The sequence below is a fragment of the Eublepharis macularius genome, chromosome 1, assembly GCF_028583425.1.
Source record: "Eublepharis macularius isolate TG4126 chromosome 1, MPM_Emac_v1.0, whole genome shotgun sequence".
NCBI lineage: Eukaryota > Metazoa > Chordata > Lepidosauria > Squamata > Eublepharidae > Eublepharis > Eublepharis macularius.
Window position 1 is genome coordinate 240,537,629 of NC_072790.1, and position 26,148 is coordinate 240,563,776.

The following is a 26,148-nucleotide window of genomic DNA, read 5'->3' on the forward strand; positions in this document are numbered from 1 at the left end:
CACAGTTCTCTGCCTCGCTTGTTTTTCACAGTTGCAAGCCATCCACTGTTCTTTCCGCACATTAAAGGAAATAAGTTTGATGCAAGACGCTAAGTAATAAGATCAGGAATGGCCCAAAGGAAATGAAAGGCCAGTCTGTTAATTACCCTTTCTTGTAGCATAAGTAGTAGCATCCGGCTTTTTCAAAGAAACACGGAAGGAGATTAAAAGGAAAGAAATGTACTTCCCCTCCCCTCTCTCTCTACAGACACTCAGTGCAATTTTCACACACTGACTTAAAACAAGTCAAGTTTTTGAAAGTTAAACCTTTGAAAGATAGGCAGATGCTGAGATGGCTAAACTTATGTCTCTGATCTAGGGAAAAGTCATTGGACAAATATATGGTATTATTACCTGGAAGCCCCTGATTGACTTTTTGTGGGAAACAGAGAGAAATGAATTGATGAATTGAATACAAAGCTCTTCACAGCCTTGGCCTGGCATAACTGCAGGACCGCCTCCCTTCTTATGTTCCTCCACGACAGCTTCTTTCATCGGAACATAGATGCAGAGGAGTTAGCCGTGTTAGTCTGTGGTAGCAAAATCAAAAAGAGTCCAGTAGCACCTTTAAGACTAACCAATTTTATTGTAGCATAAGCTTTCAAGAATCAAGTTTTCTTCGTCTCTGTATCAGGCATCTGACGAAGAGAACTTGATTCTCGAAAGCTTATGCTACAATAAAATTGGTTAGTCTTAAAGGTGCTACTGGACTCTTTTTGATTTTTCATCGGAACAGGGTCTCCTGCAGGTGCCACCCTGCACATGGGCGAAATCAACAGCAGCCCACACATGGGCTTTCTCTGTGGTGGCCCCTACCTGTGAAACAGCCTGCGGAGGAGGTCAGGAGAACCCCCACTCTCCTGGCTTTCCACAAACAATGCAAAATTGAATTGTTCAAAAAAGCTTTTTACTCAGATAGGAGGACTGTATTGTAGGGAGTGGATCTCAGATGATCCGCTAATGAGTTAGGAACTATAGACTTTGTGTTCCTAGCCCTAGAAGTGCTTCTGTTCCATTTCAGCATTTCTTCAACACTGTATCGGATTCTTGCTAATGTTACGTCTTTGTAAACTTGTGATTATTTACCCTATGGCATTGTTTATTAACAGTCCTTGATACTGTTTAGTACAGTCAGTAACAAGGAACAGTTTATGAATTGTTCCTTGATACTGACTGTACTAATCTCACACTGTGTAATCTCTTAGTGAGAACGGTGGACTACAAACAAACAAACAAACAAACAAACAAACAAACAAACAAACAAACAAACAAACAAACAAACAAACAAACAAACAAACAAACATGTTGCATTGGATTCCTGAATGCTATGCTATGTTTTTGTGAAATTGTATCTATTTACCCTATGGAAATTGTTAACGGAAATGTCCTTGAAATGGACTGTACTAATCTCTCACTGTGTAATCCACCTTGAATCCCAGTGAGAAAGGCGGACTATAAATTATATAAATAAAAAAATAAATGATTTGCTTGTTTGAAGATTAAGATTTGGAAGAAATATGTTTTAGAGGGGAAAAAGAGATAGGCCGTTTTCAAACGGCTTACCTGCCCACGGAACGTCGCGCCATGTTGCGGGGAAAACGCGAAATATTGCGTTTTCTCGCACGAGTTTTGTGCGACATCGCGCAAAACTCGCGCGAGAAAATGCGATATTTCGCGTTTTCCCCGCAACATGGCGCAATGTTCCGGGGGCAGGTAAGCTGTCTGGAAACGGCCATAGTCACTTAGGGTTAATTAAGAGTCAAGTTATACTATACTATTGAATATGTTTATACCTTTTCACAGAGATAATTGGTACTTATTCCTAATTTCAATTATTATTTTCTTTTTATCCCTGTTTTTTCTCTTTTTCCCTTTTTTATTGATTTTTTTATTTACTTGGAAAAACTTTTAAATAAAAATTCTATTTAAAAAAAAGAAAGATAAGCGGATGTGCAGATGCGCAAAACTCTTCTAGAGAAATCAGTTGGGCCATCAACAATAGAAAACTGGTACTTATTCCTAATTTCAATTGTTTTTTTTTAAAAAATCCTATTTTTTCTCTTTTCTTTCTTTTTTATTGATTTTTTTTATTCACTTGGAAAAACTTTTAAATAAAAATTCTATTTTAAAAAAAGGAAAGATGGGCAGATGCGCAAAACTTTTCCAGAGAAATCAGTTGGGCCATCCACAGTTGACTTAAACGCACAATCCATCCAACGTTTAGGCTGTGGTGCCTCATTTAAATGCATCTCTGGCAAAGAAAACACTCACCTGTGAAACTTTGTTTTTACAGTGTCCTGTGTAATCTGATCTGCCACCTGCGCAAAGCAGCGACGTTTGCTTAGTTATCACACTAGCGCAACCCCCCTCCTTGGCTATGGATCTCTCAACCTCTGCCTGTAGCTGTGCACATTTTATCCTCACAACAAACTTGTGAGGTAGATGAGGCTGAGAAAAGGTGGTTGACCCCAGCTCACCGAGCAAGCATGGCAGAGTGGAGATTTGACCAATATAAGTCAACTTTAAATGAATGTAGAACTACATGTGGAAATGCATATATACAAATCAATACAGAACAATAGTAAACGGCCAGCACAGCACAACAGCACTTTCATTACATCTTCCCCACCTGAAGGAGGACCTTCCCCTATATTTTGGACGTTTACTATCAGGTTGGAACATTCTTGTGAGTTGAGGACATTTAATGGAATACTGGTGGATGTAGACACAGAGACATTGTTCTGTATTGATTTGTATATATGCATTTCCACATGTAGTTCTACATTCGTTTAAAGTTGACTGTACATTGGTTAAAGTGTTCACTGTGATAGATAAAAATAATTTTTGTAAGTGGCAGTGATTTACATATGAGGTTATAAGGGTGATTTAACAGTAAACAGATACTATTGGATGTTGTATACAGTTTATGTTATTGGGGAGACCCTCTTTGCAACAGTCTTTTACAGTCTTCCCCAGAGCCTTTGTTTTTGCTAGAGTGGAGATTTGAACCTGGATCTCACCTGAGCGAACACTTTAACCACTACACTACACTGGCTCTGGTCAGTTCTGCTTGCTGCATGCTCTCTTGCTGTGTGCTCTCTATACCTCTGGTGATACCAGTGTGGCTGTTCACACATGCAACAATAACGGTATCACACATGCTATAACGGTAATTTCAACAGTTAAAAAAAATTAATTTTAACAGTCACCGATATTTCCGACTGTCTGGCATCCTAAAAATGACACGGAAATGGAAATGACGCCACCGCTTGATGTCTCCGCGGGGATTTTGGAGCACCCCGATTAAGATTCATGGCTGGGATTGTGCAACAATGCTGGGAAAGTCCCCTTTTTAAAAAAAAGGGGGGGGAAGGGCTGGCAGGCAGGCATGCTGCGGAGAGAGTGGAAAAGCTTGATAATTGCACGGCAAAGAGGGATGGTGTTCCGGAAGGGCTGCAAACATGGAAGTGGGGTGGTTTGAAGGGGGCGGTCTCCTTGTGAAACGCTTCTTTTTGTCCACATCCACGGTGAGAACTGCGCAAGAGAAGCGTTTGAACGCATGACAAATTTGTCTGAGGCACAACGCGAAAGACGCAAGAGAATGGCGGGATTGAGGTAAGAGTATGTGAACAGCCCTCTGAGAAGCGAATAATGGGCGGGAAAAAAGCGGAAAACTTGAGACGTGTGGATTCGGCCATGCTGCCGTTAGTCGGCCTCCTTCCACTGACCGTGCCCAGAACATTAGATGTGGCCCATTTCAAAGAGTTTGCTTTTGCATTAAGTGGTCTTTTCAATTAAAGCACAGACATTCATTGCTGTGATTAGACCCAAATGAAGAATGCTTTTTGTTCTTAATTAAAAACTGGAGGGACTCATATCCACTTATTAACTTTTAGATAGTCTGAGTTACGGATGAGCTACCCACCTTCATTTCTGCATGACTTACTGTTCTGGCTGTGCCTCATAGTTAGAAACAGGGAAGGTCACTGCAGTGACTCATGCAGAGACACAACAGACAGCCTCGTCTCAGGTCTGGTAATTCTGTTGTGGGCATTGTGGATAATTGGCAAGGGGCATGATTGGGTGGTCAGATCACATCTACAGGACAGATAGGATTCATATAATAAACCTGCTCCAGCACCCCCTTTTTATCATTTTTATCTTACCCTTAATTGAAAGAGTTCAGTGCAATATTTATAGTTCTTCCCTTCTCAATCTTAGCTTTACAACAACCCTGTGAGGTAGTTTACAGTGAGACAGACTGGCCCAGTCACCCAGTGGGCAGTACGGGGATATGAATCTGGGCCTTCCCAATACTAAATCAATAATCTAACCACTATATCACATTATCTGACAGCATTTAGGAATTATTAGGTTAGAACATAGGTCTTCAACCTATGGGTGCCTTTGAAATTCTGACACAGGGTGGTCAGCGCAACTACAAAATGGCTGCTACAAAATGTGGAGCCAGCCATAAAATATCTGCGTAACTCTAATGTTAACTCTTCAACATTTCAAGCAGAAGCTCTGTTTAACAGACGGCCTTTTAAAATGAACATACTGTTAAAAAACATTTTCTTACATACTCCTTCAGTCATGCAGTAAAGATCCTTGTACTATGGTGGCAGAAGTGGGATATAATGTCATAAAGTCTACCCTCCAGCTATTTTCTACAGGTGAACTGATCTCCGTAGTCTGGAGATCAGTTGTAATTCCAGGAGATCTCCAGGCCCCACCGGGAAGTTGATGGTTGTACATGAATGACACACTGGGGCCACTGAGCTAGAGAATATACTGTAGCTACAACTTGCAACCACACTCCTAAATGTTGTGTGCATATATACAAGTTCTTCCATTGAAACTGGGTCTTCGTTTGCCCGCAAACTTTTAGCTGCACGTCAACACTGAAACCTATGAAACGGTTACTTCCGGAATACACGAGGCAGCAAGAAGGGCCTTTGAGCTGATTCCGCACACGTTGGATAATGCACTTCCAATCCTCTTTATAGATCATTTGGAACGGATTTTTTCATGTGCGGAGCAAAAAATCCACCTCAAACGATTAATAAAGTGCATTGAAAGTGCATTATCCAACGTGTGCGGAATCAGCCCCTGTCTGGAGTGCTAGTCCCCTGCCACTAAGTCATTACTGGGCCATGCACCTCTGGGAATTGGGATAAGGAATTTCCAAGGCAGAAAATGCTGGGCTTTTTAGCCAGAAACTGACACGCACATTCATTTTATTGCAAAATCTAGAACGGCATGGAAAGAGTTTATCTGAACAATCACAGGTGGGAAGGAAGTGAGGGGTATGAGGTCTTAAAAGATGCCCAGCGCCCTTTCCTCCCCACTTCCCAATCTAGCTGTCTGATGCCATGTTCGTAACGGAGTTTCTCGACGTCAGGCACCCGCTTCCAGCCATGGTGGCCCAAAGGGCGACAGGGCCCAGAGTTCAGTGGGAAAGAGACAAGGCATTAAGTTGAGGAAGGCAATTCTGCTTGGTATGGGCTGCGAAGTCTCGATGTTACAAGAAAATGACACGCGGATCCGCTCACTCTCAAACTCCATCGTGGACCATGGTGTGAGATCAAGTCTTTCGGTTCAGCGTTAGGTCTGGTCCGTATATGGCTGACAACCCATGCTTAAGAGTCCAGGGATGCATGGAGCCAAAGGGGTAGGGTCCTGGGGGAATCCCTGTTGCTGGCCCGACTCGGAGCCAAGAGTTCCCTGAACAGTCTTTGGTGATTCAGTTGAGAAGCTGTCACTCCCGCCTGCTGGAATGCGAAGGAACGGAGCCTCCCACTTGCGCCGGAGGAGTCCCCTGGTTCATCAGCCCCTGGTGCTGCTAACCCGTTCTGCCAGCAACCAGTAGGTCTTCAGTTTGCCTTTGCCCTGTGGGTATTATCATTATCATTATCATTATCATTATCATTATCATTATCATTATCATTATCATTATCATTATCATTATCATTATTTATTGCATTTCTAGACTGCCCTCCCCGTCAGACGGGCGCAGGGCGGTGTAACAGCATACAACTTGCAACACACAGTCTAAAAACAATAAAAACATTATAAATAAACATTAAAACACTATTCCATATACAATAAAATTCCATATACAATAAAATTGGTGGATATAAATATGAAAATACAGCATTTTTAGGCACAGGGCTTGGCTCTTACATCATGCCCTGTGCCACAGTTATGAGCTCCTGCATGGGTGGTGGACGATCTTCAGTGGTATGGCCGACAAGAGGATAGCCTAGCCCCCACCAAATGCCTGGCGGAACATCTCCGACTTGCAGGTCTGGTGGAAAGATAACAAATCCCGCTGGGCCCTAGTTTACTCAGACAGAGAGTTCCACCAGGTCGGAGCCAGGACAGAAAAGGCCCTGGCTCTGGTAGAGGCTAGATGGACCTCCCTGGGGCCAGGGACCATCAGCAACTGCTTATTAGCTGATCGAAGCGACCTCTGGGGAACATAGGGGGAGAGGCAGTAGAAGGGGAGAGCTGAATTATCAGACAGCGCCAAGTCCCGGCTGCAACATCCTTTTCACACACTTTGTGAAAAGGATCCCAAACATCTGACATTGGTACACTATCAACTGGGTTAATCATCATTCCCTCTTCATGCGGAATCCAGGGAAAATGGAATGCTCCAAGGGGAATTAGTGATCTCCTAAAGAGTTTCCAGCAGTCTTTCTGAACTACAATTTCCAGAATTCTTTGGCGATCCAGGAAAAGGGTACAATACTGACAGAACTTCGACAGGGCCAAAGGGAACAAAATGCAAGCTAAGGTAGCCTTTTACGATGGCTGTTGAAAAGCAGGGAGCGATTGGCTTCTACTGGCCTCTTCATCTAATAGAAAGCTCAAATAGTCTGCCGCTGTGTGTTTTAAATATTTATGTGGTTTTATTGGTATTAAATTTATATGTATTTTAAATTACTATACTGATTGTAATCCGCCCTGAGCCTGCTGAGGCGGGGAGGGCGGAATATAAATTGAATTAAATAAATAAATAAAATAGAGAGGATTCTTTTAAAAATAATTGATAAAATCCTGCTCATTTCCGCTGCTTCCCTGCTCCTCCCAAGTCTCTATCTACTTTGATTCTACTGAGAGTTCTTCAAGGCACTGGTATCCAATCAGGGGTCATGACGCAAAAATGGGAGCTCTGTTCACAGGGGTTGGAATAGGGTTGCCAGATCCCCCCACGGCTACTGCTGGGAGTGTGGGTGGGGCATGAGTTACTACCCTACCCTGTCACATGCACATGCGCCCCTGCACTGGGCCCAATGATATCACTTCTGGTCATGTTAGAAGCAACATCTTTGCACCAGGGCCGAATCAGCTCCAAACACAGCGTTTTGGGCCAATTCTTAAAGAAATGGCTGTTGCATGATTTCGTTGCTTCCGATGTAACTTTGCATCGGGCGCGCACACATAGCCATTTGCCCCAGCTGCCTGCCTGTGGCAGGCCATCTCCAGGTGGCCTGGCGCCTCCCGGTGATCACCAGCGATCAGCGGGCATAGAGGCGAATAGCCAGGAGTTTGCCTGCCACCAGCAGTTATTATCAACAACTTTTCAACGTTCATTATTGGATCCCTACAGAGAATTCCTTATAAAATCAAATTTTGAAAATGGACTAGTTATATTTCCTGGAATTACCTGCACCATCTGATAAATACTTTCGGACTCACTGTTAAATATTTGTGGTACTGCAGTCTATGGTTACTTGAGAGCCAGTTTGGTGTAGTGGTTAAGAGCGTGGGACTCTAATCTGGAGATCCGGGTTTGATTCCCCACTCCTCCACTTGAAGCCAGCTGGGTGACCTTGGGCTAGTCACAGAGCCAAGCTACAAGTGTGTAATTCATCACTTGTGGCTTGGCTCACAGTTCTCTGGAGCTCTCTCAGCCTCACCCACCTCACAGGGTATTTTGTTGTGGGCAGGACTTTTTTTCTGGGAAAAGAGGTGGTGGAACTCAGGACCGCACAATGACGTCGCTTTGGGTCAGCTGGAACAAGGGGGGAGTTTTTTAAAGTTTAAATTGCCCTCGGCAGAAATGGTCACATGGCCGGTGGTCCCGCCCCCTGATCTCCAGACAGAGGAGAGTCTAGATTACCCTCTGCACTGTTGGCACGGAGGGCAATCTAAATTCTCCTCCGTCTGGAGAACAGGGGGCAGGGCCCCCGGCCATGTAACCATTTTCAAGAGGTGCCGGAACTCCACTCCACCCCGTTCCTGCTGAAAAAAAGCCCTGGTTGTGGGGATAATAATAACATACTTTGTAAACCGCCCTGAGTGGGCATTAAGTTGTCCTGAAGGGTGGTATATAAATCGAATGTTGTTGTTATCATCATCATCATCATCATCATCATCATCCCAACATGGCATCCATTGAGATAATGGGATTTTAAGGAAAGAGCAGTAGGTGAGAGGCACAAGCACGCACTCTTTCCTGCACTCCCTAATTCTCCCCTGCTGATACTCTTCCGTCTGTCTCCTACTGGATGTTTTTCCTTAAGGGGCACTTAGTGTATGTGTGGGAATAACCCAAAGCATCAGCTTTGCAGGGAACACCTGGCAAATGCATCTGTGCGTCAACATTGTGATGCAGAGGAGTTAGCCATGTTAGTCTGTGGTAGCAAAATCAAAAAGAGTCCAGTAGCACCTTTAAGACTAACCAATTTTATTGTAGCATAAGCTTTCGAGAATCAAGTTCTCTTCGTCAGTTTCTGTACCATGCATCTGACGAAGAGAACTTGATTCTCGAAAGCTTATGCTACAATAAAATTGGTTAGTCTTAAAGGTGCTACTGAACATTGTGATGCCATCTCTGGAAGTAGATCATGTTGGGCAGCCGTGTCAGTGTGCCTGTAGCAGCAGAAAAGAGCAAGAGTCCCGCAGCATCTATAAGACTAGCAAAATTGGTGGTAGGGTATGAGCTTTCGTGAGCCACAGCTCACTTCTTCAGAGCTGTGACTTGTTCTGAAGGAGTGAGCTGTGACTCACAAAAGCTCACACCCTATCACCGATGTTGTTAGTCTTATAGGTGCTGCTGGACTCTTGCTCTTTTCTACTATCTCTGGAAGTGTTTTTTGGGGAGGGGTACATCATGGGAACCAAGCAGATACAGTGTTGGTGCATGGCAGGGGAAGGGTAGGGAGGTTTTTAAATCAAAGGCTGGACCAGGAAGGGAAGGCAAGGATGGAAAGCAAGGTCAAATAGTAGGGCATAGCTTGGTGGTTAGTCTGAAGGAGTAAGAGCAGAACTACAAGTGACAAAAGGCAAAGATTGGACACTTGTCAGCTTCCCTCAAGTTTTGATGGGAAATGTAGGCATCCTGGTCTTGCAGCTTGGCTCTCTGACTGCTGTCCAACATTCCGCCAAGCTGCCTACATTTCCCGCCAAAACTTGAGGGAAGCTGACAAGTGTCCAATCTGTGCCTTTTGTCACTTGTAGTTCCGCTCTTAGTCAAGGAGTAGGATGTGCAGGCAAGGAGGAAGAAGTCCATACTCACGCACCTTCATCTCCACGTCACCGCGGACCTCTAGTTCGAAGCAGCCAAATTCCTCCAGGATGGATTTGGTGGCCCCTGAGAGGTGGATCTTCAGGGCTGGAATGGCCAAAGGGACAATTAGCACGTCTGTGTGGTGCGTGATGGACCCTGGCAGCTTCACACCTCTCTTAGGCTTCCACACAAGCTTCTAGGAAGCCTCCTTCCCTCCTCCACAGGCTATTCTGTAACCCTGATTTTTTTCTGTGCATAAGTCCTGCAAATCCCAATTGCCTAATTCATGCTGATCACCACAGTGTGTGTGTGTCTCATCACCCTTGTTCCCCAAACACTGCCTGTTATGACCCTCTTTCCTTTTCAGTTAGATTTTTCCTTTAACTCTCTGGATAGATTGCTGCCACCAGGAATTATATGCCAAAATTTCCCTTTTAATAACGTGCCTAAGTGTCAGGCTCCTTCGTGGGACCATGTGGAAAGGAATGGGATATATGGGGGGGGAAAACCAAAATTTTATTTTTACAACAAGTGTATCTGTTTCACACTAGTACTTAAGCTTGATGGTTTCAAAGACAGTTATCGGTCCTTAAAGTTTCCTTACATAGGCTCAAATAACTTTCTCTCTCAGGCGCACACACAGTTTGCCTGTTTCAGATAGATCAATCTCTCACTCAAATATACATAGACTTTCTCTCAGGTGCGCACATAGTTTGCCTGCTTTAGATAGAATGAATGTTTTTTTCTCAGACACTCAGAGTTCAGGTTTCCACACAGGTTGTATTTCTCTCAGAAATACAGGGATATTCTCAGGCTGCACACAACTTGCCTGTCAAAACCAGAAAGCTGAATAAATCTTTTCTGTCCACTCAGTAACTAAAAACTGGAGTTCACTCTGCCCCTACTCAGAGCCAAGCTACAAGTGACGCCTGACACAGGTTGGACACTTGTCAGCTTCCCTCAAGTTTTGATGGGAATGTAGGCATCCTGGTCTTGCAGCTGTAACAGAGAGCCAAGCTGTAAAACCAGGACGCCTACATTTCCCATCAGAACTTGAGGGAAGCTGGCAAGTGTCCAACCTGTGTCAGGCGTCACTTGTAGCTTGGCTCTCAGTCATCAACCGATCACCTCACTCGCTCACCCCCTTTCACCCTGTACCACACCAAGCATTTAAAGACACACACACACACACACTTAAAATCATTACGCTGCCGTTCACCTTCTCCATTGGATTCCATGCGGGAGGCAGTGTTCACCGTGTCCCCAAAGAGGCAGTAGCGAGGCATCTTTAGGCCCACAACGCCTGCACAGACAGGACCTTATGAGGAAACATAATAGGAGTCATGTCAAGAAGTATGGCCAACCAGTATTCAGCTCCTACCAGCACTTCCTGGTCAGGCCTTCTTTGCATCTGAAATCACTTTACGTGCACCAAGATATAAAACAGTGGATTTTTACTCCAATAGGATGAGTTTGGATCCTCCCAGTTTCATACTGTAAATGACAGATGTACATACTGGCTGAACTATCAGCATTGTTCCAGCTGTCTCACTTGCTCTACTGTTGTTTTTTTTTAAAACAACACAAGTACTATTTACAATTTTAATGTCCATACATTACCTTATATTTAATGAAAAGCACAAAGAAGTAGTAAAACAGCTCTGGAGGTGGGATGAGTTGGTAATGGCACAAGTATTAACCAATATGAGCTGTGCACTGATGCAAACTGGCAGAACTAAGATTCTCCTGTATCAGGAGAAACCAGAGTCATCTAATGAAACTGATGGGTAGCCGATTTGCAACCACTAAAACAAAAAGTTCTTCACAGTGTAATTAACGTATGGAACTTGCTCCCAGAAGATGGGTTGAAAGCCACTAGCCTAGACGACTTGAAAAGGGGAATACACAAATGTAGAGGATGAGAAGTCTCTTGATGGCTACTAACCGTAACTGCTAAATAGAACTTTGAGATATATTTGCAGAAAATATATCTCAAAGCTGCAGGAGAGATTCATAAAGAAGGTGAAATCCACTGCCTTGATCTGTTTGCTTCTGGATTTCCTGGGGGCATCTGGATGGCTAGTTAGATGCCGGACTAGATGGACATCTGGGCCATTTCCACACGGCTCCCTGCTGCTCGTAACAACCCGGAATATCACGAAAAAACCGTGGAAGATCGCATTTTCTTGCGCGAGATTTGCGTGACATCACATGACCGTGCAAATCTCGTGCGAAAAACCGCTATCTTCCGCATTTTTTTTGCGATATTCTGGGTTGTTACGAGCAGCGGGGAGCCGTGTGGAAACGGCCCTGGTCTAATCCTGCAGGGCTCTCCTTATGATAGGGCTGGCCTATGATCTTGAACCCTACCATCTCTAGTTTTTAAATTAACCACGGTGCAATACCACTCTGTGGTATTGAACCAGGGACTCCCCCCAGAAGCTTCTCCCTTATCCTTCTTACGTTGCTAAAGAGGTATTCCCTTTCCTCACACATCCTCTCTATCTCTTACCGCTGTGGATCCCAATCCGCAGTTTCAGCTGTTGTTCAGGCCGGTGGCGGATCTTGAAATTGCGGACGGCTTCGAGGAGCGCCAATGACATACGTGACACTTCACGGGCGTGCAGCCTGCCGTTGCGCACCGGCAGGCCCGAAACCACCATGTAGGCATCACCGATGGTCTCCACCTGGAAAGGGAATAGTTGGAGAGGTACATATGAGGAACATGGCTAAGCATCGTACACAGGCTAAATTCTGCCTGCGGAGAGGGGGATAGGTTCAACCAGGGCTCATTTTGAGGGGGAACATGCAGGAATGCAGTTCCGGCAGTTCCCCAAAGAGGTCACATGTCAGGTGGCCCCACCCACCGGACTCTCGGCTATTTTGGGCCCGTTTCGGCCTGGATTGGGGCTGAAACAGCCCGGTTTGAGCCTCTGATGGGTGCTGGATCACTGTCCCGCTCAGCAGCAGCCTGAACCTGACCATTTTGGGCCCCTTTTCAGCCATTTTTAGTCCCTTTTTGCCATTTTGGGCCCAATTTTGGCCCTGAATGGCCAGGATTGGGTCCAAAACAGCCAGGATAGGTGATGTCAGGGGGTGTGGCATATGCAAATCAGTTATGCTAATGACACACTTCTGATGATGGCAAGGAGCCTGTCATATGCTAATGAGTTCTGCTAATGAGTTCCTCCAGCTCTTTTTCTACAAAATGACCTCTGGGTTCAATGATTTCTCTGCAGCCAGCCCCATTGGCTCCTACCCCAACCCAGCCAAGAAGAGAACTCTCACCTTGTAGACATCAAAGTTATCAATGATGGCATCAAAACAAGTATACAAGTCATTGAGCAATGTCACCACCTGCGGGGAAAACGAGGAATTTTATTTTCTTACTGGGGGAGGGGATTCTGCAATAAGAAAATCTAAATTCTGTAATCTGAATAAATGTCACCAAATTGTATTTTGCACAGCTGCTTCTGAATTTCCTCCCTTTGTTGGCATAACTTATTCTTCTGCTTGTTGGCTCGTCTCTGCCCCTGAGAGCCAGTTTGGTGTAATGGTTAAGAGCGGCAGGACTGTAATGTGGAGAACCAGGTTTGATTCCCCACTCCTCCACTTGAAGCCTGCAGGGTGTCCTTGGGTCAGTCACAGCTCTCTCAGAACTCTCTCAGCTCCAGCTACCTTGCAAGGTGTCTGTTGCTGGGATAATAATGACATTAACTTGTTAATCACTGAGTGTGGCACTAATATATCCAGAAAAGAGGTGTAAAACCACAAGGTTAAAACACTGTGGTTAAGTAGGTAATAGTGAACTCTGAACAGAGAGACCCAGGTTCAAATCTCTCCTTCAACCATAAAGTTCACTAAAGGGTCTTGAACCAGTCACCCTCTCTCTCTCTCAGCATAATTTACCTCACAGGGTTGTTGAGAAGATAAAATGGAGAAGTGAGAGTCGCATATATCCCCTTGTGTATCCAGGAGGAAAGGCCGGACAGAAATATGCAAAAGAGTTGGGAGAAGGGTCATTTTAACAACTGGTAATCCCCTGGAGCAGATGCCGCTCAGGGATACGATGTCTGTTTTGTATGCCAAGAAAATCAAGTTGCAAAAATTGGGAAAGAACTTCCTTTTCCTGAGACTTTCGATTGTTACTGTCAACCAGAGCACTGATGGACTAATGGTCTGATTTGGTATAAGGCAGCTTTCAATATGCTCAGCCTTACTGAGCAGTTCCTCTGGAACATTATCCTATTTCACCCGGCATTGCCTCGCAGTTGTGTCGTTGAACAATTAGAGCTAAAAGCCTGCTGCTTTGGGGTTTGTTTTTTTTAAGCTAAGATTTTTAACAAGCTGAATTCTGCCATTTTTCCATACAGAACTACAGCGCACACGTTGCCTTTTCCAAAGGACCGGTTGTGGATGACTAATTATTGTAATTTGCTGTACATTAACAGGTAGCGTCCTCTCCTGGAAAACTCAACATTTGGAATGAGGGAGGCAGAAATGAAAGGCGGTTACTGTTTCTAACGATCTGCTGCTAGAGAAGACGATGAGGACTGGGAAGAGCAAAATCCTGCTTTCCATTTTGCATGGAATCGATGGGAGACGTCAAGGTGCAACCAACTTGTTCCAGGCAAGAAATGAGCTGAGGCGGTTTGCCGTTGCCTTCCTCCGCACAGCACCCTGTCTTCTTTGGTCGTTTCCTATCCAAGTACTAACCCTGGTTGTCCCAGCTTAGCTTCCAAGTTCTACCGAGTTCGGGCTGTAGGGATGGCTACATATGGATCTCCAAGACTCTGTCGACAATCTTTTTCTTCTTGTTATCAATTACCACATTTTAAATTTTGTCCTTCCTCCAAGGAGCTCAGGGCAGCATATCTGGCACTCGTTTCCCACTGTCAGGCTATGGATGACAAGATACGGTAACCAGGTCTCTGTACCATTGCAACAAGAAGTCCAAGCTCTTGGTTAAATGGTTTTTATTCAGAAATCCAATCTTTCCATATATATGTCCATAGAATTACTCAGAGGCAAGAAAGCATCTAAACAGTACATGTTTCCTTGATAGGAATAGAAACTTGAGAAAAGTACAGCTCTAAATACTCAATTATTTCCTCCCTCCCAAAACCACAAGTTTGTGCGGGAAGGAGTCTGGAAACTTCTGCTGGAGTTTATACATTGGCTAGACAGGACAAAGAGGCATAAAAGAAACGGCAACATTTCAGACAGTGCAAGGTCACTTCAGTGAGCTTCAAAGAAAGATAACACAGCTGTGTTCTCAGGCCGCTAGAGAAACAAAAGAGATGATTATAGCATTTACAAACTGAAATCAAGGCACAGTATTAGCAATAGTGCAACACCTAGAACAATGACAGGGATGTAGGGGTACAGACATGACTCCCACTTTATCCTCACAATAACTTGGTGGGGTAGGTAAGGTTGTGCATGTGTAACCAGCGTAAGCTCAACCAGCAAGTTTCAGGGGGGATTGGGGGTTGGGTCTTCCAGAGCCTAGCCAAACACTCTTACCATAATAATATTAATAACCGTATTATCATTGCACCAGATGAAAACTAAATACAAAACCACTGAGCCAGTGTGATGTGGGGTACCACATCACACTGGCTCAGTGGTTTTGTATTCAATTTTCATTATTTTTATTTTTTTTATTATTAGTTACCCTGGATGTCAAGCAAGAATTTGTACAAGAGGACCAGTTGGCAGGCACCCTCTGCTCTCTCTCACCCCCAAGCAGGCCATAGTTGTCTTCCCCCGTTATTCATTGTGATCTTTCTGCTGTCATTCACGTTACCTGAACAATCCCCTATTTACTGTCCCTGTTACTCGCATGACACATTCCTCATTTTCCCGACTGCTGGTGCCTCCTAATCTCTGTTGCTCCATATATTTGCTCCAACACCTAAGTTACCTTTGTCAGCTGTTGCCCAGTTACCTGAATAATTGCAGCAGGTAACCTAGGTTACCTGCATGAGCCGGTTTTGGTAGCCGTTTGTTACCTGATTAACTCTATCCCTATCAACCTTGGTAATCCATAAGGCCATATCCTGTTGATATATACACTCTTGCTTGGTAGAGGGAGAAACCGCAGGTCCAAAATCATACAAAAACAAATTAAGTGATGAGATGGCCTTACAGAGTGTGTGTGTGGGGGGGAATCACGTGGTTCATTGTTTTCCCAGGGATAAATGGCCTTGCACATAGAAATCAAGCACATCAGAGAGAAAGTTAAGCTGGGCCCAGTCTTCCCCTTGACAACCTAGTTTTCCATGCACATGGATTTTAGTTTATATGGAGTGTTGATTCATGCGATTCTGCCACCTAGGTTCCAGGAAAATAACTTCACCGTTCTCATCTGCCATCCTCATTAAGTGAAAAGGATATCGGGAGGGGGGCTCACACGGTGCTACAAAAGAAGTTTCACATTTAATTTCAAAATTATACTCCCCCCAAACCTTGAGTGTATCCATTGTATTTTTAAAAAAAATTATTTATAGTTTCCCATTTCTCACTGAGACTCAGGGTGGATTACAAGATATAAAGCAGCACAATCAGAAAGCATAAGGCAAGCAATGAACAATGCAATAGGACTAGGATTACAGGATTAGAGAATAATGAGAACAACAAACGAAGGCAACAGTATATTATAAACCATGTCTTGAAAATTTCTTTGGCTGTAGAAGCCAGCCCCAAAATTTAGGACCCAGACTCATATTTCAGTGTTTGGGGTTATATATGACTAGCTCTCAGAGCGGTTTACAAAGTGTGTTATTATTATCCCCACAACAATAATCACCCTGTGAGGTGGGTGGAGCTGAGAGAGCTCTGAGAGAGCTGTGACTGACCCAAGGTTACCCAGCTGGCTTCAAGCGGAGGAGTGGGGAATCAAACTCAGCTCTCCAGATTAGAGTCCTGCTGCTCTTAACCACTACACCAAACTGGCTCTCGTGTAGTTCTGTCCATTTAATTTTTAAAATCCCTACCTTCCTCCAAGAATCTCAGGCACACATGGTTGTCACTTTATTAATTACCCAGTGGCCGATAGGCTGACTCCCAGGCCCAGCCAATTCACATGCTTCATGCTGCTTTCCAGTCAGAGAGACCAATTTTTCCCACCACAATTTTCATTCCGCTTCTGAAGCAGGCACTGAGGCCTAGGCCCCCATGGTCCCGGAGAGCTCAGTCCTCAAGATGCCTGGTTTGAGCTCCCGAGACCCTGGCAGGATGCCGGGAACCAGTGGCCTATCACTACCCCACGGCAGAAACCACCTCAGCCACGTCCCTGCCGCCTTCACCATTACCTGCATCGGCGTACTTTCTGCCGACAGTGCCGTGAAACCCACAATATCACTGAAGTAGATGGTGACGCTGTCAAAGGCCTCGGCTTGCACCGTCTCTCCGCGTTTCAGCTGCTCTGCTACCGAGCTGTTGGGGAAGATGAGGCTGTCACAGTTTGGCAGGCGAACTTTGAATTTTATGACATCGTACAGAAGTCTAACGGACAGCCTTCCTTTGCAGTTTGTTTCCCACATCTGGGAGTTGAGGCTATTCTCCACCCTGCACACGGAGGGGCTATTCGGCTGTCATGGTGGTTCGCGGTTAATGGACCTAGAGGGGTTTGGAGGTTGACTCACTGTGGAAGGATCTGGTACAGCAGGGCCTCTGCCTTGCGCTTCTCCTCCAGGTAGGCCTGTGTGCGCTCCTCCACTAGCTCCTCCAGGTTGTTGGCGTACTGCTCCATGCGCGATAGCAATGTGTCCAAGAGGTTGCTGCTACTCTCCCTGCCAAGCAGACATTCAAAGGGTGAGCAGACCAGGGCTGGAGACATAGGGATCAAATGGGAGGGAGTGTGTGTTGACGGCCTAGTCCTTTCAGCCCCATCTCTGAATTCCAAGCCCTAATTTTTTTTTACTTCTATTTTAATAGAAAGCAAGTCTCTAGTCCCTAAGAAAATGCTAACATGAATTCACAAACATACACTTATCATTGGCTCTTTCCACACGCTCTTAAAGAGACGGCCCACTCACCGAACTCTGGCAGGTTTTCTCACTCACTCCATACGTTTCTGATTTCAAGGCTGTTTGGCTTCTATTTTTTCAGCACCTTTTCTGAGAACGCAATTTCCCGCACCCCTGAAAAGATGTCGAAAAAACGAAAGCCAAACAGCCTGCTTCTGCTTTGAAAATGGAGTGAGTGAGAAAACCCGCCAGTTCGGTGAGCGGGCCGTCTCTTTAAGAGTGTGTAGAAACGGCCATTGACTCAGTGAATGGCCTTAGTAGGCAAGCCTCTCTATCTCAAACTCAGGCCCAGACGTCTGCAAATTGGAATAATCATATTACTCAACTGCTTACCAAGAAGCAAACCTCCTCCCACATCCCAGGGTTCTGGCCAACAAGCTCTAAGGCACAGGAATGACTGCATTGGGATACCTTCTATTTTCATTCAGCATCTGAAATCACTCCATTCTCCAAGATATAAGGACAGATGGACTCACATTCTAGCTGTATCTGAAGAAGGGAGCTGTGACTCACAAAAGCTCATACCCTACCACAAATTTTGTTAGTCTTATAGGTGCATGGGGCAGCAATTTTAAATGAAATTAAAAAAATTATTGTTTTGGAAAAATTAAAAAGCCACTTTAGGCAAACCACTCTGTCTCAGCCTCTATGGTTTAAATGGCAGTCACTATAATACAAGGCTTGCCTGATCACCTAGGGTGAGTAAAGATTGCTTCCTAAGTGATCAAGTGTGAGAGCTTTGTACAACTAGTCAAAAGCCTATCTTTTAATCTTTCCAGACTTTGATATTCAACAAAAAACTACCTTTGGTGTATATTGGCAAGTGAACAAATGTTTTAAAAGAGAAGAAAAGCTGGTGCTCTTAGATATTACTCTTTTGAGCCCGTAAGTATCACTCTTTGGAGCCCTTAGTCATCACCCTTTGGCAGCTGCTTGAAGGCTGCAGTTCCCTGGGGGTTGCGCGTGTCTTTCAAAATCCCCAGAGCAAAACCAGGAATACTTGGAACACTTAATAAAGAATGGCTTTAATTTTCCAAAGGTAGCACATTGATTGTTTTAACCAGCAGCCATTCTAAGAAAACGGTTATTGCAGATAAGTCAGGTGGGGTGGAAGGGAACTGGCGCATACTTGTTGAACTTCCTCAGCATGCCTTTGATGTGCTGGAAGTCGGGGCGCTCCTGGGGGTCTTCTGCCCAGCATCGCTGCATAAGGTGCACCACGTCCTCAAGGTTGTAGCCCAGGTTGGCGGAGGGCCGGAATGGGGGGCACTCACCACTCTTCACTCGCTCGATGATCTCTGGAGGTGACGGAGTAAGGATATGGACCAAGAATAATGGCCACGTCTGTTTAATGCATGGATTTTATTAAAACAACCACAGAAGATGCTCTAATCGTCAACAGGTGTGATACTTGTGTTAATTACAAAAGCAAATGATTTAATTTGTTGTTGCAAAACGGTGAAATTATCTTATTACAATTCTGTAAATTTACATGGGTGGTTCACGGCCTTTGGTTACCATTCTCATTTTTGGGGACACCTGTGTGAATGTGTGTGTGTGTGTGGGGGGGGTGTCACATGTCTGTCCAGGGTCTCAAATGAAAATTTTCACCAACTGCCTTGTCCTTTTAACTGGAGGCGCCAGAGATTGAACCTGGAACCTTCTGCATGCAAAGCAAAGGTTCTTCCACTGAGCTACGGTCCTTCCAATGCTAACAGATGGCAAAAAGCTAAAATAGCGCTTAAGTAGTTGGGCTACAGTCAGCACTTTGCTAGTTCGAATCCCACCACGGCCATGAGCTCAGTAAGTCATGAGCTCCCCCAGCTGCATTGTGTACTGTAAGGTACTGTAATGCTGATTTTGTTCACTCATCTGAATAGGGCACTAATCTGTCTACAAGAGCGGTATATAAGAACAGTTATATAAAACCATGATGTTAAAAAGGCCACCTACAGGGGAATCTTCTTGGAATATTTGGCAAATACAGAACTATGATCAAGTCATCGACGGTCAAGGGGCAATATTTAATTGATCAATTGATTGATGTGCCAACCCTGTTCCCGGATCTTACCTTTGGGGCTCAGGGCCATGCTTTCCACATAGAAGACGCCATTGCGTAAAGCGATCTCCTGCAAAATAATCCCGAAGCTGTAGACGTCACCTTTCTGGGTGCCACATGCCAGGGGCATCTCCATCCGCAAGAGCTCAGGGGCAGTCCACAGTTTCTCTAGGAAGAAACCGAGAGCAGAACCACAAGTGACAAAAGGCACAGATTGGACACTTGTCAGCTTCCCTCAAGTTTTGATGGGAAATGTAGGCAGCTTGGCGGAATGTTGGACAAATGACAGTTGAAAAGTCCATTGGACAGCAGTCAGAGAGCGAAGCTGCGAGACCAGGATGCCTACATTTCCCATCAGAACTTGAGGGAAGCTGACAAGTGTCCAATCTGTGCCTTTTGTCACTTGTGGTTCTGCTCCGAGTCAGTCAAGGCAGAGCTAGCCACAACTTGACGGGGAGCAAGAAAGAGGCAAAAGAAAGGAGCAGGGGGTTGAAGCTCAATGTGGTAGCAGACAAACTGTCTTAAGCTATGGTAAACAAGAGAGAGAGGCCGTTTTCACACGGCTTACCTTTTGCTGGGATGCAGCGTGTTCTCGCACGAAATCGCGCGATAACAGAGTGATCTCGCACGAAATGGCACGATAACAGCGTCTTCCTGGCACGATTTCGCGCGTGAAGACGCTGTATCCCGACAAAAGGTAAGCCGTGTGGAAACGGCCAGAGAGAGAGAGAAGCAAAATACAGACTTTCTCCCAATAAGGACTGGAAGCAATTTCTGATCAGGAGAACAGCATGGGGCAAAAGGCACTTCACCCATTCTAGTGCCACAGTTCAGATTCATCTGCCCCCTCTGCGGCTTGTTTTTAGGGCCAAAAAACATTTTCTGTACTCGGTAGACTTGATTGTCATTAAAAATAGGTAATTCACTGTTTTTCATGTATGGGCACCCATAAGCCTTGTGTTCTTTTCTGTAGTCTTACATCCACGCAAGGGCTTTTTTTCTGGGAAAAGAGGTGGTGGAACTCAGTCGGTTGCCCTCGGAGAAAATGGTCACATGGCTGGTGGCCCCGCCCCCTGATCTCCAGACAGAGGGGGGTTTAGATTGCCCTCCGTGCTGCTTGGCGGTGCGGAGGGCAATCTAACCTCCCCTCTGTCTGGAGACCTGGGGGCGGGGCCACCGGCCATGTGACCATTTTCAAGAGGTTCCGGAACTCCGTTCCCCCGTGTTCCAGCTGAAAAAAATCCCCGCATCTGCGAGTTCTGACTTCTTTATGGCAAATGCTCCCCCTCCATCTTGAGTTGCAATCCTGAGGATCCGTTCTGTTACAGGTGGCCCTGCTCTGCACTTGTGCCAAGAGGAGACTCCTTGTGCTGGAGGACGGTGCCAATGTTAAGAGGGACAAATCTGCAGGATCCAACCCATTCTCTTCAAGATTCATTGTTATTTGAATTCTTTGAAAAAGGCCATCAACCAAAAACCTCAATTTGAAAAAGAGAATATATGTTACTGCGGCCTGAATCATCTGGGGGAATGGGGGGGGGGAATGGCCCCACTTCTGCATCAGGAATTCGGGAAGAGGTCCAGATTGGAGGGAAACAAAGTTTTAAGCCCCGGCGTCTTTTGCGTTTGAAAACCAACTGCTAGGATACCATCTTGGCTTTGCAGGGCGCTCAACGGACTTGATTTGATATTGATGGCATTGGGTTTTTTGTACCGTTGTCTTTATTGATCTTGTAAAGCACGTCAGACTAATTTTATGGAGGATGCACCTAATAAATAGTCTCAACAAACACATAAACAGGCAGTCTGGAATGTCTGGCGACGCCAAAGCTGCGGGTGTCCTCCGTACAGCCAGCCCGCCTACTCCCTCTTCCTCCCTTCTTCCCATTGTGTCACTCACTGGCAAACAGTGCGTGCGAGTCCTCTGTATCAGGAGGCTGGCGGAGGCTCTCTAGCCCGTAGTCCGTGATCTTCAGGACAAAACGGCTGTCTACCACACAGTTGGAAGATTTCAGGTTGCCGTGGGAGTTGATCACCCCGTTATGGAGGAATAGCATCCCCTGATTAAAGGAAGGGGGAGGAATAAGGGGGTCAAGTGACAGTGTAAGGGTGAGCTTGGGGGTCCCACTTGGCCATGTCATGTGCCGATGGTGTGGTCAACAGATCATGGGTGTTTAGAGCCTAAGATGAGTCTTGGGATATTTGGCAGTGGTAAAGTGGTTGGGCTGCTAGTCCACACTCTGCTAGTTCAAATCCCTCCACTGCCATGAGCTCAGCAGGTGGGTAAGCCACTCCTCCCAGCCCCAGCTCCGCAGCTGTATTGTGGGATAATAATAACACTGATTTTGTTCACCACTCTGAGTGGGGCACTAATCTGTCTAGAAGAGTGGTATATAAGTCCAACTATTATTATTATCACTGCCATAAGCTCAGGAAGTGGCCTTGGGTAAGCCATTCCACTTAGCTGCAGCTGCGTTATGGGGATACTAATAACACTGACCATTCACTGTTCTGAGTGGGGCACTAAAATGTCTAGAAGATTGATATATAAGCACACTGTAATTATTATCCTAACTCAGTCATGGATTCATCATATGGCCTGGGGCAAACTTTAGTTCCCTTTCTCTAAAAAGCGGATATCAGGGCAGAAGGAGGTTATAGGGGCTGGAGTTGGGGGCTGGCAGTTACTAAGGGCCACACCCTAACTAAGGTTACCAACCCCAAGGTGGGGCTTGGAGTCCTCCAGGAATTACAGCTGATCTCCAGACTAGAGAGATCGGTTTCCCTGGAAGAAATGACAGCTTTGGTGTAATGGTTAAGTGCAGCAGGACTTCAGTCTGGAGAACCAGGTTTGATTCCCCACTCTTTCGCTTGAAGCCAGCTGGGTGACCTTGGGTCAGTCACAGCTTCTCAGAGCTCTCTCAGCCCCAACCACCTCACAGGGTGATTATTATTGTGCAGATAATAAAAACATACTTTGCAAACCGCTCTGAGCGGGCGACAAGTTGTCCTGAAGGGTGGTATATAAATCAAATATTATTATTATAGACTCTGTTATATACCATAGAGTAGAGGAGAACCATAGAGGAGAGGAGAAACAGAAGTCCTAGAGCGATATCGCATTCAGGCCTATTGTTGACCAGAGATTCTTAGCTCGTCTGTTCCCGCTAGGCTTTGGAAATTCCTGAAGTTTGGGGGCAGTGATTTAAAACCAGGGTATAAATCAGTTTTTAAAAGGTCTTCATATATAAATAAATGTTTTAAAGTGCCTTTGGAAGGCCTGTGTGTGTGTGTGTGTGTGTGTGTGTGTGTGTGTGTGTGTGTGTGTGTGTGAGAGAGAGAGAGAGAGAGAGAGAGAGTTCCAAAGACTTGGGGTAGGTCAACCTATGGGTACCCAACAGGTACATGTCTGCCATTGTGGGTTCCTGCCCCTGAATGGCCTCAGAAAGCGGATACACACGATTGTTTATTGGATTTATTTAGTAAAATTTTATTCCATCCTTCCTTCAAAGTGCTTAGGGGGGCACACACAGCTTTACAGCAGGCATAAGTTCAACTGGTGAAGCTATTCCTGACATGGAATGGTAAGGGAAAACCATACCCGATTTAACACGATAGGACACACAGAAATTCAAGGTGTAGGAACCCTTTGACAGAAAATAAGCAGCTATACCACCCGAATTATCTTGGCTACCCCAAAGAATCTAGGCCCTGTGGACAGTTTCAGGCAGGCAGCCATGTCAGTCTGTAGTAAAAGAGCAACATCTGAGTCCAGTAACACCTTAGAAACGAACAAGATTTCCAGGGTACAAGCAGGAATGGAGATCCAGGGGATGTAAGAAATATAAGGGCCCAGGGATCTCCATACCTACTTGTACCTACTTGTACTTGATGAAGGGCACATCTTATATCCTGGAAATCTTGTTCGTCTTTAAGGCACAGCCGAGGCAGTGAAGGTGGCTGGTTTCGGTGTGTAGAGGTGAAGGGGGATATAAGATCATACCTTGACAATGTCATTGGTGAGCGAATAGCGGAACATCCAGTCCAAAGTGATGCTGTCGTTCTCCAGGATATCCTACAAGGATGGGGGGTGGGAGACAATTTGCCACAATTTCAGAAGATGCATCTTCCCTGGCCCAAATGCTGAGCCCCCTCCCCAACTCCTTGCATTTTAAGGCAGCCAGCTGGCTGCAGGTTCAAAAGCTGGAGATACATTTCTAAAAATGTCTTCTGAAATTTGAAACATTCCCGTTTTCAAAATGTTGAAAATCCCAACCATTAATATTGAAAAATAATTCCTCTTTACACATCCTGTCCCGTCTTGGGTTTCCTTTCTAGGAAAACCTAGTTCCAAAAGAATTCTATTTGGCAATACTTTTTTACACACACACGGATATATATTCAGAAGGTATTCGTTTTTAAATATCTTCCCAGCAAATCTGAAGTTGGGAGAAACTCCTTAAAAACTGGGTCTTCTTCTCGAATGCCTTTCATTGATAACATAATTTGAAAAGTATTTGGCCCGCGTAAATCCACAGGTGGGTTTTTAACTGACCAGTACTAGAACTTGGCAAGTGTTTTGCTGACTAGGGCGGGTGGACCCTACAGGGTTTTGGCAGGTCAAGGGGTGGAGCTTAGGGGGTGGAGCCAATAGCAAAAAAAGACCGTTCCCTCCTCCAAACTCAATATACAAATACCTGACATCAAACCAGAGGCAAAAATATTTAAGCTCACTGAAAATACCCAGTCCTAGCAACACCGTTCTACTTTCCGCCCATCGTGCCCGTACCATCTGGATACCTTCCCAGAAACCTGCTTTTTCCTGTCTAGTTCCCCCCCCTCCATTCTTTCTTTCCTTTCTTTTTCTCTCCCCCTCCCTCCCTCTTTCTGTCCCTCATCTCTTTTATAAGAGGAAATGCTTATCGCCAGCAGCCGGCCAGGAATCTAGGACTGTTGAAATTGCCCCCCTCCTTCAAATCCCTCTCGCTTGTCTGCCATGCCATAAATCATCCCTCTTGGAATTGGCTCCATGAAGCGCTTCTCTGTGGAGGGAGATGTGGCGCTCCTCCGGCTCTCCTTTTAATTAAAACCCCCGCTGGGCCCCCACCTCGGCCCTCCGCTGTGGGTCAGATCTGGAAACAAGACATTCCTGTCCCGCTGTGAAAAACAGTTGGAAAAGAGGTCGACACCAGCCTCGTTCTGCGCCTCAGAATGAGGACACGAGACAATCCTTCAGTGGAGAAAACCTGCACGTTATGTGTGAGTCATAGATGTATCTATGTGATTGTGTGGACACTTTGAGAAGCCGTTCCCAATTGCCAACAATCCTGCGTGGTCCTGAGGGATGAAAGAGGCATCCAAAGCTAAAACTGAGAACCTATTATGGTGCCCCATAACAAGCTGGGTGTTCCATTGCTAAGTTAATGGTCAGATTGACCAATTTTGCCAGTGGCGATAGTAAAAGGAGTGCCCCTGCCCATGTGCAGAGTGCTGTCTCCTCACCAACTGAGCAGCCACAGCTAAGCTTCACCCACCCAGGGTTAGGAAAATACTACTTTTCAGGCCAGAAGGAGTACATTCCAAGGAAGCTTTTAGAAACTCACCAGTAGCCTATGCTTGTTTTAACCCCATTTACGCCTAACCCCACTTTCCAGTCTGCAGAAGAGAAGCCAGAAATCCTGGTCCTCCAGTCTACTTTCAAGAGCCCCGTGGCACCGCTGGAGGGCTGGAGCGGCATGGAGAGCAATCTAAACTCCCCTTTGTCTGGGGATCAGGGGGTGGGGCCACCAGCCATGTGACCATTTTCACCGAGGGCAATTTAAACTTTTTAAAACTCCCCCCATGTTCCAGCTGACCCAAAGTGACATCATTGGTCCTGGGTGCATGCGTGCACTTCGCGCATGCACATGTGGTACCAGGGGCACCACCTCCCGCCAAGAGTTGCCCCCTGTGCTGGCAACCCACTGAGTTCCACCACCTCTTTTCCCAGAAAAAAAAGCCCTGGACACAGGTATGCATCTAAAAGCAAAGCATGCCCTTTCTTTAGGACTGTTTTTTCTCATATGCAAATGTATTCAAATTTTCCCACAACTAAAATTCCTAGGATTATTTACTTGGAGTAAGTGGAACCTCTTTCCCCCTCTTCCGTACCTGGAGACTACCGCGGGTGCAGTACTCGGTCAGAATACAGATATTCGGCGGATCGATGCAGGCCCCGATAAAACGTGTCAGGTGCTTGTTTTGAACGTCTCTCATCTGGAATGGGGAGGGGAGAGAAGAGAGAGAACACACAGCGTGATTAAAGCACCCCATTTTGCCAGCCCCTTCTCCCCAAGTCCCACCCTAAGCTTAAGGCAATTTTAAGGTCAAGACAACGGCTTATTCATTACTAGCAATTACAGCTTGTACCCCGCAAGCAGAACGACATCGACTTTCAGCAGGGATCTCGGCCAGCTACCATCTGCCATCAGCAAGGCCAAAGGTAGAAGACGCCGCAG

General features: G+C 45.5%; 1 protein-coding gene across 2 annotated transcripts in view; it reads right to left on the minus strand.

Moving 5' to 3' along the window:
* Positions 1 to 5,262: 5,262 nt before the first annotated feature.
* Positions 5,263 to 26,148, minus strand: part of NPR1 (natriuretic peptide receptor 1) — a 53,316-nt gene continuing 32,430 nt past the window's right edge. The window contains exons 11-22 of one of the 2 annotated variants that reach the window (XM_054995074.1): positions 25,802 to 25,906; positions 23,655 to 23,726; positions 21,552 to 21,711; positions 19,664 to 19,819; positions 18,722 to 18,890; positions 17,209 to 17,355; positions 16,876 to 16,999; positions 12,848 to 12,916; positions 12,072 to 12,246; positions 10,779 to 10,877; positions 9,573 to 9,664; positions 5,263 to 5,931 (exon numbers count right to left, since the gene is read on the minus strand). In XM_054995074.1, the coding sequence (XP_054851049.1) occupies positions 5,869 to 5,931; positions 9,573 to 9,664; positions 10,779 to 10,877; positions 12,072 to 12,246; positions 12,848 to 12,916; positions 16,876 to 16,999; positions 17,209 to 17,355; positions 18,722 to 18,890; positions 19,664 to 19,819; positions 21,552 to 21,711; positions 23,655 to 23,726; positions 25,802 to 25,906 (1,431 nt within the window). In that variant the 3' untranslated portion in view covers positions 5,263 to 5,868. The other variant, XM_054995084.1, reaches the window with a different exon arrangement.